The 14,029-nt window shown below is 51.0% G+C and overlaps 1 protein-coding gene across 2 annotated transcripts in view; it reads left to right on the top strand.

The window, feature by feature from the left end:
- Positions 1-13,796, top strand: part of TRIOBP (TRIO and F-actin binding protein) — a 57,768-nt gene extending 43,972 nt beyond the window's left edge. For both annotated transcript variants that reach the window (XM_066258623.1, XM_066258631.1), the window contains 8 exons: positions 513-623; positions 6,832-6,979; positions 9,593-9,695; positions 10,282-10,441; positions 10,513-10,623; positions 11,877-11,963; positions 12,684-12,847; positions 13,391-13,796. In XM_066258623.1, the coding sequence (XP_066114720.1) occupies positions 513-623; positions 6,832-6,979; positions 9,593-9,695; positions 10,282-10,441; positions 10,513-10,623; positions 11,877-11,963; positions 12,684-12,845 (882 nt within the window). In that variant the 3' untranslated portion in view covers positions 12,846-12,847; positions 13,391-13,796. The remainder of the gene's footprint in view (positions 1-512; positions 624-6,831; positions 6,980-9,592; positions 9,696-10,281; positions 10,442-10,512; positions 10,624-11,876; positions 11,964-12,683; positions 12,848-13,390) is intronic.
- Positions 13,797-14,029: the final 233 nt, after the last annotated feature.

Genomic DNA, 14,029 nt, shown 5'->3' with positions numbered 1-14,029 from the left:
GCATAGTCCGACACCTCAGATTCCTTATAAACTGAAATCTTTCATGGACCCTGGGATATTTTTTTTGTTATTTTATTTTATTTTTCTTAGTTCTGTCCTCAGTAACCACAGAGAAGGGAAGAGGAAGAGAAAGGAGAGACCATTTATTGTGTCTTGTCCTGGGCATTCTTTACCTACAGATTCTCCTATATGTTCACAGCAGCCTCACGATCCCATAGGGTAGATCTCATCACAGTTTTACTGATGGGAAACTGAGGCTCTGAAACGTTTCCCCTGCCACCTACATAATGTAAATATCTGTACCATAGTTTTCTGTTCTCAACCCTGTCCAATCTTCTCTGAGTCAACGCTTTTCTGGCTCATTGACCTTGCCATCCAGAAAACAGCTAGAATGTCCTCCTTGCCTGCACATCCCCATGAGGGCCACTTCTCAAATCCAAAGCGGCTCACTGCCTCTCAGCAGCTCTGTTCTTGCTCTAGACGCCCACTGACCTCATCTCCTCCCTTCACAGGTCCAGTCTCTTCGTGCCCAGTTGGAGGCCTGGCGTCTCCAAAGGGAGGCTCCACAGGGTGCACCCAGATCCCAGGAGGATGGTCACATCCCCCCAGGCTACATCTCACAGGTGAGGCTGAAGAGCTGTTACTTGGGGGATGGGGGCAAGTTTCTGGTTGCCATGTTTTCAGAAAACAGCTAATATTTTAGAAGCCCTTCCTGTGTACCAGAACCATGGGAGGCATTTGACATGCATTGTCTCATTTAATCTCCCTGGCGGATGGACATGGGCACTGTGCCGATTTTATAGACAAGGCTACTGAGCTGTAAGAGGTTATGTGACTTGCCCAAGGTCAACTGACCTATGGATGTCAGAGGTGAGATTTGAACTCTTGTCCGGCTGACTGCCCCCATGTAACACCCTGTACTTGGACCTCGTTGCCCACACCACCCTGGGGAAGTGCAGAGCCAGTAGGGGGTGGGAGCCCCAATGGGCAGGCCCCTGGAAGGTGCTCCCTAAACAGGGAAATCCTGCCCATGCATTGCCAGGCCCAGGCCCTCACAAGGTGGTCTTCGGGACTTGGGAGCTTCCATTGGTCTTTGGGGACATACGGTATGACTAGGACAGCAGTTCTCAACTGAGACTGACTTTGTTCCCCTGGGGACATTTGGCCATGTCTGGAGACACTTTTGATTGTCACCATGGGGACAACTAGCTCTCCAGAAAAAATACATGCATGTGTACACACATACACACTTCTATATGCTATAGATATATACATATATATGTATAATAAATATATATTGATAAGTTATACTGATACAAAGGATATTTAGTACACAACTTACAAATAAAAGGTACTATAACTATTTATTGTAACTTCCATATAGCAACTTGACTTTTCTCAGAATACTTTTGTTGGTTTTTTCAAATGCTTAACTGACAGACCTTCTAACATGAATGTTGATTGCCATTTTTATTAGTGATAATGAGTAAGACTAGAAACATGTTGAAACTTTACGTGGTCAATGAATGTCATGAACAATCTTTTGGTTGAATCAGAGAATAGTTTTCTATTGTGAATATTTTCTTGAAGAGTATTTCCTCAGTATTTTTGTTCTGTTTACAATGTGATGGGCACAGATACAGTGCACTTTTAAGTTTAATCTATATTAGCATTTTCTCATCACTTAAGTCTAGACTACCAACAAACCAGTAAATTGAGTTCTGATTTGTAATGCTTACCAATGTCCATGATATAAGCACCCCTACTGTGGCTGAAGGACCTGAACCTCGGAGTTGGGAAGATATGTGCACACCATTATAGAGCATGTCTACCATACAGATACAGAAGACAAAAACCTCGACAGCATAGCTAATAATAAAATGCAGTGAAATAATTAAGAAGTGATGAATTTTGAGTATCAGCTTTGTTTTTAATGTAAATTATAAGTTTATATGATTTTTAATAATGGCCATGTTTAACAACTGCATCACAAAATTCCTAGAAATTTGATAATCAACTGCCTCTAGTCAGTACACCATTGCCCGAAGCACAAAGAATGCTGAGATCCCAGGCTCTGAGCCGAGGAGCCTTCTAGAAGTTTCAGTGGGGGAGGTTGCTGTGGGGGGCTCTCGGGAAGCCTTCTGAGGGGCGGCGGCATGGAGCTGAGCACTGGGGTGGGGTGGGGGAGTGGGCTCTGGTGGAAGGCTGGAGGTTGCCTGTCCTGGAGACTTCCGCTGCCGAGCCAAGGAGTTGGAATCTCATCCCACACACCTGAGGAGGTTTGAGGTCTGACAGTGACATCAGAAAGGTGGTATTTGAGTAGAGGGGGCTTGGGAGGGGCCAAGGCCAGTGTCAGGAGCTAGCATGATGACTGCGGTAAAGAACGATGTAGGGGAGTACGTGAAGGGAAGTGACTGGGCCCAGGGAAGGCAGAGGTCTCTAAGGCTGTGGCTTCTGTCAAGGCCTGGGCCTGTCTGGGGCTGAGTGGTTCAGCTGAAGGGAGACCAGGGCCTAGGGCAGTTGGGGCCTGACATGGAGGGCTAGCTTGGGGGTCACCGCATACAGGGAATGGGACCAGTGTTAAGGCCAGAGGAAAGAGTGGGGCATCTCCAGGCAGGGTGGGGCTTAACACCATGGCCTGAGGCAGTTGGGGTCACCTCAGACCCCCACCCAGAGGGCTTCAAGCTGTCCACTGTGGAGCCCTCGATCTCCCAGGGGACTACCTTTTTGGGTGGGTCCATTCACAGCCAATGGTAATCAGAGCAACTCCATCTTTGTCCATTTTACTATTAGAACCTGCATTGGATTTACTTTGGAAAAAGATTTTTGTCACTAAAATGAAGTTTGAAAAGCACTTCTCTGACTTCTCAGCTTACAGATAGGGAAACAGACCCAAAGACAAGGTGAGACCTTTGAGCTGTAGGCAGACCTGTGCCTGCAGTCCAGGCCTCCTGATCCCCAGGGGCCCCATTGGGCACTCCAAGGGCACCAGCATTTGTCTGCTGGGTTGGGATGGGTAGGGAGAGCAGGCAGAAGGGGGGGGGGTTTGAGAGGAGAAAAAAGGGGAAACGGAGAGTGAAGATGGGAGAGGAGGAGTGGCCAAGATGCGGAGGGCGCCAGAGAAGAGGAGCTGAGGCGTCTGTGTCCTGCTCGAGTGCTGGAGGAAGCAGCTGGAAATTCGGTGGATCCTGGAGAGGTGACAGCTGGGGAGGGGTCCCTCAACCTGGTATCTCAGGCCAAGCAGGTACCCTTCTATTAGCTGATCAGGCTGCTACCACAGGACAGGAGCAGGGGGTCTGGGACTTCACTGGGGCTGCAGTGCCTCTAGCAAAGGGAACTCTTTCATCCTATTACATTGGGCCCATGGGCAATTCTTTATCCACTTTGATCAATGTCAGAGCTGACAGTGGACACCTTGGGCCCACAGGAAGGTACATCAGAGCAAAATCTGGCCTTCTAGAAGTCCCTTCTCATGGGCTGTTTCCCACCTCTTGACATCAGCCTCCTAATTCCCTATTGGCTACTGGCTCTGCCTGCCTGATCTGACCCTCTAAGAACAGGTCTCCATCCCACCCCCATGTTTCTCTGATCTCTGCAGGTGGGCACTAGGTCGCCTTAGGGACCCTTGGCAGTTGGTTTTATGGGCCCCGTTTTAGAGATGAGGAGACTGATAAATTCAGAAGGGGGAAGGGACTTGTCAAAGTTCATTCCATAGTACAGCCAGGATTAGGACTCCAGCAAAAGCAATGTCCTATTGTGCTAACTTGGAGCACAAGCACAGGGTCCAGCAGGACAGATACCCTTGCTCACTACCTAAAATACCTGGACCTATGTGGCCTGGCACTTAACCTTCCTCTAAAGTGGCTTCAAGGTGTGGCTGCTGGAGAGTTGTGGGTTGTCCCCACCACTGAGGTGCCTTATGCCATGAGGGGGAATATAATTTTTTATCTGGTCCTCTGGATCTTGGTTTCTTCCCTGGCTCTTCCCCTTCTGTTTTTAAAATGACCTTAAACACATATATCTTTTAATTTTTATTTATTGATTTTAGAGACAGACAGGAGCATTTGTCTTTTCCTGTATGTGCCCTGACCAAGGATCAAATCGGCAACCTCTGCACTTCAAGACAACGTTCTAACCAACCATGCTATCTGGCCAGGGCTAAATATTTTTTAATTATATAAGAAATAGGTTGGCCCTGGCCAGTTGGCTAAGTGGATAGAGCATCAGCCCGGCATGCTGACATCCAAATTCAATCCCCGGTCAGGGTGCACACATGAGAAGCAACCATCTACTTCTTTCCCCCTTTCTCTCCCTTTTCTCTCTCTCTTCCTTCCCCTCTTGCAGCTGGTGGCTCGATTCATTTGAGCGTTGGTCCCAGGCACTGAGGATAGCTTAGTTGATTCACGCATCGGCCCCAGATGGGGGTTGCCTGGTGGATCCCGTTGGGGCTCATACAGGAGTCTGTCTCCCCTCCTTTTACTTAAAAAAAAAAAGTTTACATTTTCATAAATAATTCAAACAAATTAAAAGGTTAGAAATAGCCCTGGCCAAGTAGCTCAGTTGTTAAAGTATCATCCCAGAGCTCCAGGGTTGTGGGTTTTATCCCTGGTTGGGCACATGTGGGAATCAACCAATGAATACATGAATGGGTGGAACAAGTTGATGTTTCTCTCCACTTCTCTCTCTAAAATCAGTAATTTAAAATGTTTTTAAAAAATATTATAAACAAACACATGAACTCTAGTTGCCCTGCCTGCTCTGACCCCAGGAGTCACCTAAGTGTCATCTGAGCCATCTGTGTAGTTTTCTATTTGTTAGCATGGGTCTTGCTGGGCTAAAATCCAGGCACCTGCAGACACTGTGTTTTCTTCTGTAGGCTCTGGGTAGGATCCAGTTTCTTGCCTTTTCCAGCATCCCGTGATTGCCCACCTTTCATAGCTTATGGCTTCTTCATCTTCAAAGTGTGTACGGAAGTCAAGTCCCTCTCACTTTACCTCACTCTGACCTTCTACAGTCACTTCTCCCTCCCTCTGCTCTCCTGCCTCCTCTTCCCCATTTATGGACCCCATGGCTACACTGGACCAGTGCATAATCTAGGATGGTCTCTCTATTTTAAGGTCATCTGATTAGTAAGCTCAGTTCCCCTCTGTCACTGTGTAAGGTGACATTCACAGATTCCAGGGAGTAGAACATGGACATCTTTGGGGCTTAGTACTCAGCCTCGCAGGGTCCTTCCCTCCCCTTTCAGTGTTTTTGCACACCTGTACCTGGATGTCTGGCTCTGTTTTGTTTCCGGGAGTGGAATTATTCCACATATGTCAGAAACCTAGAGCTTTCATCACCTAAGTTTCCAGACTCCTTTCCCCAGCAGTCCATGTGGGAAGGTCTGCCTGACAGCTGCCTGGGTCCTTTGTAAGGCTTGATCTCATAATTTATTTAAGGGTTGTTTATTTAGATTGTTTCCAGTTCTTGGCTGTTGGCAATATTGCCCTTTTCCAAGAGTCTTTGTACACGTGACTTTCTGCGGCGTCATTTCTGTGAGTGGACCTGCTAGGTTAAGAGATAGGATCATTAAAAATGCATCGAGGCCCTGGCTGGTTGGCTCAGCGGTAGAGCATCAGCCCGGCATGTGGAAGTCCCAGGTTCGATTCCTGGCCAGGGCACACAGGAGAAGCGCCCATCTGCTCCTCCACCCTTCCCCCTCTCCTTTCTCTCTATTTCTCTTCCCTTCCCACAGCCAAGGCTCCATTGGAGCAAAATTGGCCCAGGCGCTGAGGATGGCTCTATGGCCTCGACCTCAGCTAGAATGGCTCCAGCCACAATGGAGCAAAGCCCCCTGGTGGGCATGCTGGGTGGATCCCGGTCGGGTGCATGTGAGAGTCTGTCTGACTGCCTCTCTGCTTCTAACTTAGGAAAAATAAAAAAATGTGTCGTTGCTATCAAACTGCCCTCCATATACCCAATCGCAGTGACTCTCCTAGCAGTGGGTGTTACTAGTTTTTTAAAGACTGGCTAGTCTGATCCATAGGTCCTGTTCTGATAAGTCATTGATCTCAGCTCACCCAGCACCTGCCACAGGTCAGATCCTGGCCCAGACCCCAGGGACTCCAAGCTGGATCAGATTTTTTTTTTTTAAGTTTATTTATTTATTTTAGAGAGGAGAGAAAGAGTGAGAGAGAGAAAGGGGGGAGGAGCAGGAAGTATCAACTCCCATATGTGCCTTGATCAGGCAAGCCCAGGGTTTCAAACCGGTGACCTCAGTGGTCCTGGTCAACACTTTATCCACTGCGCCACCACCGGTCAGGAAAGATCTTTTCTGTCTTTGGGAAACTTATGGTCTGGCCGAAGCCAAGGCCTTTGGTGGCGGCAGGAGGTTTCCAGAGACAGGGCTAGAAGGACATTTAAGCTGGGCTGCAGGTTCTGAATTACCCAGGAAGAAAAAGATGCAAGAGAATGTTCCAGGTAGTGGAAATAACATGAGCTAAAGCACAGAGCTGTGAACATGCCATGAATTGTGTTGTTGTTTTTTATAACTGGGGGTTCTTGGTGGGGAAGGGCCAGAAATGAGGCCACAAGGGTCAGGCATGGGAGTAGGGACTTGATCCTGCAAGATGGGGGCCTCGGACCTCAGAAGGGTTTGAAGCATAAGAGTGACAGGGTGAGGTTTGTAGATGGGGAAGTGGAGGGCTGAGGGGTATGGGTGCAGGCTGGTGGTGCCAGGGTCCCTGGACCAGGGTATGCCTGCTCCTGAGGCTTCTCACCTCAGGCTGGAGAAGGACCACTGTCCCAGGCAATGGGACAGCCCTGTGACCCCAGGCCTTCCGCCCGCAGGAGGCATGGGAACGCAGTCTGGCGGAGATGGAGTCCTCACACCAGCAGGTGATGGAAGAACTTCAGCGGCACCATGAGCGGGAGTTGCAGAGGCTGCAGCAGGAGAAGGAGTGGCTCCTGGCCGAGGAGACGGCAGCCACGGCCTCAGGTGAGGACCCTGGGCAGGAGTGGCACAGCAGGGCTTGGCTCCTCGAACCTCCAAGCTGAGGAACCTCCTCACTGGGTTTGGGAGTCTTTTAAATAAAAGGCTGAGGTCTCCTCCCGCAGCCAAGGCTCCATTGGAGCAAAGATGGCCCGGGCGCTGGGGATGGCTCTGTGGCCTCTGCCTCAGGCGCTAGAGTGGCTCTGGTCGCAACATGGCGACGCCCAGGATGGGCAGAGCATCGCCCCCTGGTGGGCAGAGCGTTGCCCCTGGTGGGCGTGCCGGGTGGATCCCGGTCGGGCGCATGCGGGAGTCTGTCTGACTGTCTCTCCCTGTTTCCAGCTTCAGAAAAATGAAAAAAAAAAAAAAAAAAAAAAAAAGGCTGAGGTCTCAATGCCAGACTTGAGATAAGAGATCAGGAGGTGGCCCTGGCCAGCTGTTTTCAGTGGTAAAGCATTGACCCAGCTTGTGAAAGTCTCAGGTTCGATTCCTGGTCAGGGTACAAGGAGAAGCAACCATCTGCTTCTCCCTTCTCCCTCCTCTCTCCCTCTCTCTCTCTCTCTCTCTCTCTCTCTCTCTTTCCCTCCACAGTCAGTGGCTTAAGTGTGTTGGCCTGGGTGCTAAGGATGGTTCCATGGAACCTCTGCCTCAGGCACTAAAAATAGCTTTGTTGTGGTCATGAGGCCCAGATGGGCAGAGCATCAGCCCCAGATGGAGGTTGCTGGGTAGATACTGGTAGAGGTGCATGCAAGAGTTTGTCTCTCTATCTCCCCTCTCTCACTTAAAAAAAAGAGAGAGAGAGAGACCAGAAGGAGTTGAAAGTCCCCAGCACTGGCCTTGGACCCTACTTAAAAGGAGAAAGTCAGGCAATAAAATGAGCTTCCCCCACTGGTTATGAGTACTCTCTCTCGAGACCTGTAGCTACTGGCAGGTCCACCTTAAGCCACTTACACAGTGAGCTCCAACTGTGTCCAGGCCTATGCCATGTACTGGGGGAGAGACTGCTCAGCCTTAGACCCAATTCTCATAGGGAGACCATCTCACTGGGCGTACAGGCTGGAGAGCAGGGAAAGGTGCAAGCATTTACCAAGCCTTGTTACCCAGCCCAAGTCCTTGCAACCCATTTCACAGATGAGGAGATGGGCTCAGAGAGGTTAGTGATTTGACCCAGATGGCACAGCTTAGAGGTGGCAGAAGCTGGAGTTGGAGCCCAGAGCATGCTGACTGCAAAGCCATTCTCTGCTCTCCCAAGCCAGAAACAGGAATGTTCAACCAAGGTGTTGGGTAACTTCCTCCTTCGCTTTGTCAGCTGCATGCCTGTTGTATGTGCTTGGTACATCCCATGTACCTCCAGGGTATTGTAGAATAATGGAAATTAAGAAAGAGATCACATGATCTAGAACTTGGCACTTGCTAAGTGCTTCACGCACTCAAGCCCATGGTCCCTCATCCCGAACCCTGGGGCCCATGCACTTTACATTTTAGGAAGGTAACCTGGTGCATATATTAATTATCCCCATGCCCCAGCTGCATCTGGGCTTCATCCTGAAATATAGCACTAAGGTTTTTGTAATGAAAATTTTCAAGGTCACCTTAAGTAGGATAATAATGACCTCAAATAGCCTCATGTTTGTTCAGGTCAGGAATTGTCACCAAAAGAGTTATGAAAAACTGTCAGTGTTCAGAGCTTTTGGATTTGGAATTATGGATAAGACGATGGGTGAGAACTTGTTTAATCCTCACAGCCACCCCATGTGAGTGTGAAAACAAACAGTCATTAGGAGCTCATAGTCTGAAAAATAAACCAGAAGTTAATGTCCGTGCTACACATTGTTCTAAATGCTCTACATACATCTTCCAATAACTTATGAGAGAAGGTGCTATTGCTACCCTGCTTTCCAGATAAGGGACCTGAGGCACAGAGGGGTTGAGTCCCCTGAGCAGAGTCACCTAGATTTGTACCAACTACTGAACCTGTACTGTTTTAGGATTTTTTGTTGTTGTTGTTGTTGTTAATCATTTTAGAGAGGGTAAAGAGAGAGAGAGAAAGAGTTGAGGAGAGGAGCAGGAAGCATCAACTTCCATATGTGCCTTGACCAGGCAAGCCCGGGTTTTGAATTGGCGACCTCAGCATTCTATGTCAGTGCTTTATCCACTGTACCACCACAGTGCCACTAAGCCGGGCACTATGCTGGGCAAGGCAGATGGCTTGTTTTTTGTTTTTTATTTATTTTAGTGAGGAGGGAGAAAGAGAAGAGGGGAAGATGGCTTATTAAAGGACCCTCCAGGTTATGCAGGGACATTGGACTATGGGTCCAATGTCCCTGCATATGGGACTATGGCCATCACTAACAAGAGGTACCCGTGGTCAGAAACTGAGGCGTCTCCCCAGCAAGGTCCATCAGACAGGGATTGTTATCCCCTATTGCTAGACAAGCTTGAAAGGCCGAGCAACTTACCCAGAGCGACTCAGTTCATGCCACAGTGTGGTCCAGTGCTCTTCGTATGCTTCTCCCCGATTCTGTCTCCACGGTATGTGTGGTGTCTTAGAGGAGGTGGAGTTTGGTGTTGCTGCCCCTTCTCCCCAATCTCCCCATCGCTTTTCTGCCCTGCTTCCAGCCATTGAAGCCATGAAGAAGGCCTACCAGGAGGAGTTGAGCCGGGAGCTGAGCAAGACACGGAGTCTCCAGCAGGGCCCAGATGGCCTCCGGAAGCAGCACCAGTAAGATGGCACTTGGGGCCTGGGGTCTGCGGGCTGGGCTCCCTCTGAGCCAGGGGCCCAATGGCCTACACTGATAGTTACAAATCAGGGACTTATGCTGACACCCATTGGCAAAGGACATGTCAGTTTTTCCCTAACTGAGATTCCCACTGTCGTCCTTGTGGCACAGAGAACAGAAGCAGCAGGGCCCTAGCCAGACCTCCATGCCATCTACATAACAGTTCTTCAGGCCCCTTCTTGTCTAGCTGACCTTGGCCTCTATATTCCTCTTCCCTATGTTAGTGTCCCCTAGAGCTGGCTGCAGTGTCCCCTGCCACCAGTGGCTATCCCTCCCTGCCACAGAGCACGGTTATGGAATATTGAGGCTGCAGAGGCTTGAGAGATGGGCTCTGTCAACCCAACCCTTATAGAGGAGGCACCTGTAGCTGTGAGTCCATCATCAGTTCACAGCCCTGTGGGTGAGCTAAAAGCAAAACTAGGGTGGGAACTCAGGAGTCCTGAGCTGTTTGAGTCTGCCATGACATGACTCCAAGTGTGATAGAAGCCCGCAAGCCCGCATCATCCTTCCCTCCTCCGCCCCGGGCAGGTCAGACGTGGAGGCGCTGAAGCGGGAGCTGCAGGTGCTGTCAGAGCGGTACTCTCAGAAGTGCCTGGAGATCGGCACCCTGACGCGGCAGGCCGAGGAGCGCGAGCACACGCTGAGGTGCTGCCAGCAAGAGGGCCAAGATCTGCTGCGCCACAACCAGGTGGGCCTGGCCCCAGTGGGGGTGGGAGCACAGGCGCCCGGCGGCCCTGCACTGACCATCCTACCCCCCAGGAGCTGCATACCCGCCTGTCTGAGGAGATTGACCGGCTGCGCGGCTTCATCGCCTCACAGGGCTCAGGCAGTGGCTGTGGACGCAGCGAGCGGAGCTCCTGTGAGCTGGAGGTGAGTACCTGCCGGCATACCAAACAGCCCAGCTGGACCTCAGGCCTAGACATGGGCCCCAGCGAGGAGATGCCAGCACAGCTAGGAAGGACACCTGCTATATGCCCAGCAATACTGCAGCCAGAGTCCTGCCCTCCCATCCAGGGCCTGCCACCTACCTGCTGTGTGCCCAGGGCCATTTGCCTCACATTTCTAAGCCGTAGTAGCTCATCTGTAAAATGGGACTGGCACCCATCTTACTGGGATAAGTTGCAATAAGAAAATGTAGGCATGATCTTAGGATCTCTCTGGTATTTTATTTTACAAACATTTATTATGGCTTTTTTCTGAGCCTGGAATTTCTATAAGCCAAAGTTCTTTTTTTTTCTTTTCTGACCTTTGCTTTATTTTTTACAGGGGTGGGGGGGATAGATAGGGACAGACAGGAACGCAGAGAGATGAGAAGCATCAATCATTACTTTTTCGTTGTGACACCTTAGTTGTTCATTGATTGCTTTCTCATATGTGCCTTGACCGTGGGGCTACAGCAGACCGAGTAACCCCTTGCTGAAGCCAGCAACCTTGGGTCCAAGCTGGTGAGCCTCGCTCAAGCCAGATGAGCCCACGCTCAAGCTGGTGACCTCAGGGTCTTGAACCTGGGTCCCCTGCATCCCAGTCCAACACTCTATCCACTGCGCTACCACCTGCTCAGGCTGTAAGCCAAAGTTCTTAACTCCGTGAATCTCCCTAACAGTCCTGTGAGGTACATGCTATTACTGTCCTCGTTTTTTAGCTAAGGAAACTGAGACACAGGAAGGTCAAGTACCTGCCCAAGGTTGCACTGCTAGTTGGTATGAGACCTGGGATTTCAACCCAGCAGTCTGGCTCCGGAGGCTAAACTCAGACCTCCCTAGTCTGGCTGAAACTATCTCCTCTTTGGTCAAGTCAAGACAACAATACCTGCTTCTCCGGGTTTGTGGAGGGGTTCATGAGGTAGTCCACACGGAATCCCAACCTCTCTGGTTCAGGGTAGGGCCATACTATGGCTTCCTTTTGTCTTCTTTGCCCTCAAGTTGAGGGCCTGGTGCTATAGTATGGACAAGGGCAAGAGCGAGCTTGCTGGAGAACTGTGTCCCTGGGGTGGAGTGGCTCTTTGTGAAGGTTGTGAGCTGCATTCTAGGGGCCTGAGGCAGGAAGAATACAGGCTGCAGTACACTCTGGGCCGGGCAGCTCTGGCCTCTGGTCCTGCGTCAGCCTGACACCCATGACCGCAGGTGCTGCTACGAGTCAAGGAGAATGAACTTCAGTACCTGAAGAAGGAGGTGCACTGCCTCCGGGATGAGCTGCAGATGATGCAGAAGGTGGGTCCTGGCTGGCTGACATGGGGTGTCAGTGGGTGGGGAACCTCTGGATCTACCTGCATGCCCCATCCTGTGAGCACCTGCTCTGTGCCAGGCCCTTCTTGTGCCTCTCACATGAAGATCTCATTATCCCCATCTACAGAGAAACTGAGGCTAAGAAAGAGTAGTGACCTGCTCAAGGCCACATTTGCTTTTATTTATTCAGCCAGTATTTATTGAATACCATGGTAGGTGCTGGGGAGACATCTGTGAAAAAGACCCAAACCCCTGCCTTTACAGAGCGTATGTTCCAGTAGGAATAAGCTGTGTTGTTGGCAGGGGGAGCGCTGGGATTCGGGCCCAGGTCTGAGTCTGTGGTTTGCCTGGTGTCGTGTGCCTGTGTCTTTGACACGCACTGTGTGTTGGTGGCTCTAGGAGTGGGTGTGAGTCAGACTCATGGAATGGGCCCAAACCTTGAGCTAGGCTGACCTGGTTCTCATCCTGGCCACTGGTTGCCATGTGGTCTTGGGCAAAAGCTTCACCTCCCCAAGCCTCAGCTCTCATCACAAGCAGGGTGCAAGTAATGCTGAAATCTGTCACTAGATGGTGCTGGGAGGGGTTAGTACAGGCCTGGGGGCCACTGAGGACTGTGGAGGGGCCTGGCTGCTTTGTGCTGGCCAACAGAAAGTATGTGCCAGGTGGGGAGGGCTCTGTGCCCTCATAGCCCCTGCCTGCCCCCAGGACAAGCGCTTCACCTCAGGAAAGTACCAGGATGTGTACGTGGAGCTGAACCACATCAAGACGCGCTCAGAGCGGGAGATCGAGCAGCTGAAGGAGCACCTGCGCCTCGCCATGGCTGCCCTGCAGGAGAAGGAGGCCATGCGCAACAGCATGGCTGAGTAGAGGTGGGCACCACAGGGCGGTGAGTGGGGCCTGGCAAGGCACCTAGCCTGGAGGTGGGCGCTGAAGGCTCCTTCACGCCTGACTCGCTGGGCCACCTGCGACAGGGCACTTCCTTCTCCTGGCCTCTGTTTCCCTTTCTATAAATAGGGACCGTGACACAGTGGCACTTCTTAACACTGTGCCACAGCCACCGCCTGATAAGCCTACACCCCTCCTCAGAGCTGACAGTGTCCCTGGCTTGGGTGGCAAATCCAGTGTGTCCACCTGGCAGCAGGGACACATCATTGATCACTAATAGTACTCCTTCCACCCAATCCTGCACTTGGAGGACAGGTCCTTGTGGACTTGAAGGCACTCAGGAGAGGCTACCCTAGGGGCCAGGCTCTTTGGGGAAGAGACTGGAGGAGCAGATCTGGCCTGACCTTTGGGGCCAAGGGGTGTTCGAAGGACCTGCTGGCCACGCTTGCCTGGCCTAAGCCATGCTGGGTCCCAAGGCCAAGGTTGAGGCTTCCCCAGCCCTCAGCTCCCTGACTCTTATCTTCCAGGTCCTTGTGGTCCAGCCCAGCTACAGACCCCCAGTCCAAGGGGACCAGTGGCCCTCCTCTGCTGGATGGAAGTCAGAAGCCAAGCTTTCTCCCCACCCTCTGTGGGCCACACGTGCACTCACAACAATTACATACATGCACTTACACACAGGTGCACTCACAGACACACACCACACAGACACACACTACACAGGCACACACACGTACACACACTGCACAGACACACACCCGGAGGCACACACAGACACCACACAGACACACATGCACAGGCACACACACGCATACTCTCTGCATATCTGAGCGCACCCCTCGCACTGGGTCTTACCTTGCACCTTCTTCAGGATTTTATATGTGAAGAGATTTTTATATATAGACTTTTTCCTTTTTTTTGTTTTCTAAAACACTTTGTACTTTTTGAAAAGTAATTCCTTGTGGCCGTGTGCCCCCAGCTCTGGCTCCCCCTCTGTCTCCATCCTTCTGCTTGGGCTGGTCACGTGGCCCTGCCCTGGGTCTGGCAGTGACCATGGCAGGTTTGACTCTGGTGGGAGAGGCAAGGAGCCAAGAGCCTACCACCCTCTTCCTCCCCTACCTCCCACTAATACTTCCTGCCCTGGGGGACCCCACATTCTAGGACTCTGG

The sequence above is a fragment of the Saccopteryx bilineata genome, chromosome 1, assembly GCF_036850765.1.
Source record: "Saccopteryx bilineata isolate mSacBil1 chromosome 1, mSacBil1_pri_phased_curated, whole genome shotgun sequence".
NCBI classification, from domain to species: domain Eukaryota; kingdom Metazoa; phylum Chordata; class Mammalia; order Chiroptera; family Emballonuridae; genus Saccopteryx; species Saccopteryx bilineata.
Note: the sequence above shows the minus strand (reverse complement) of the source record. Positions and strands in the feature narration are given on the sequence as shown.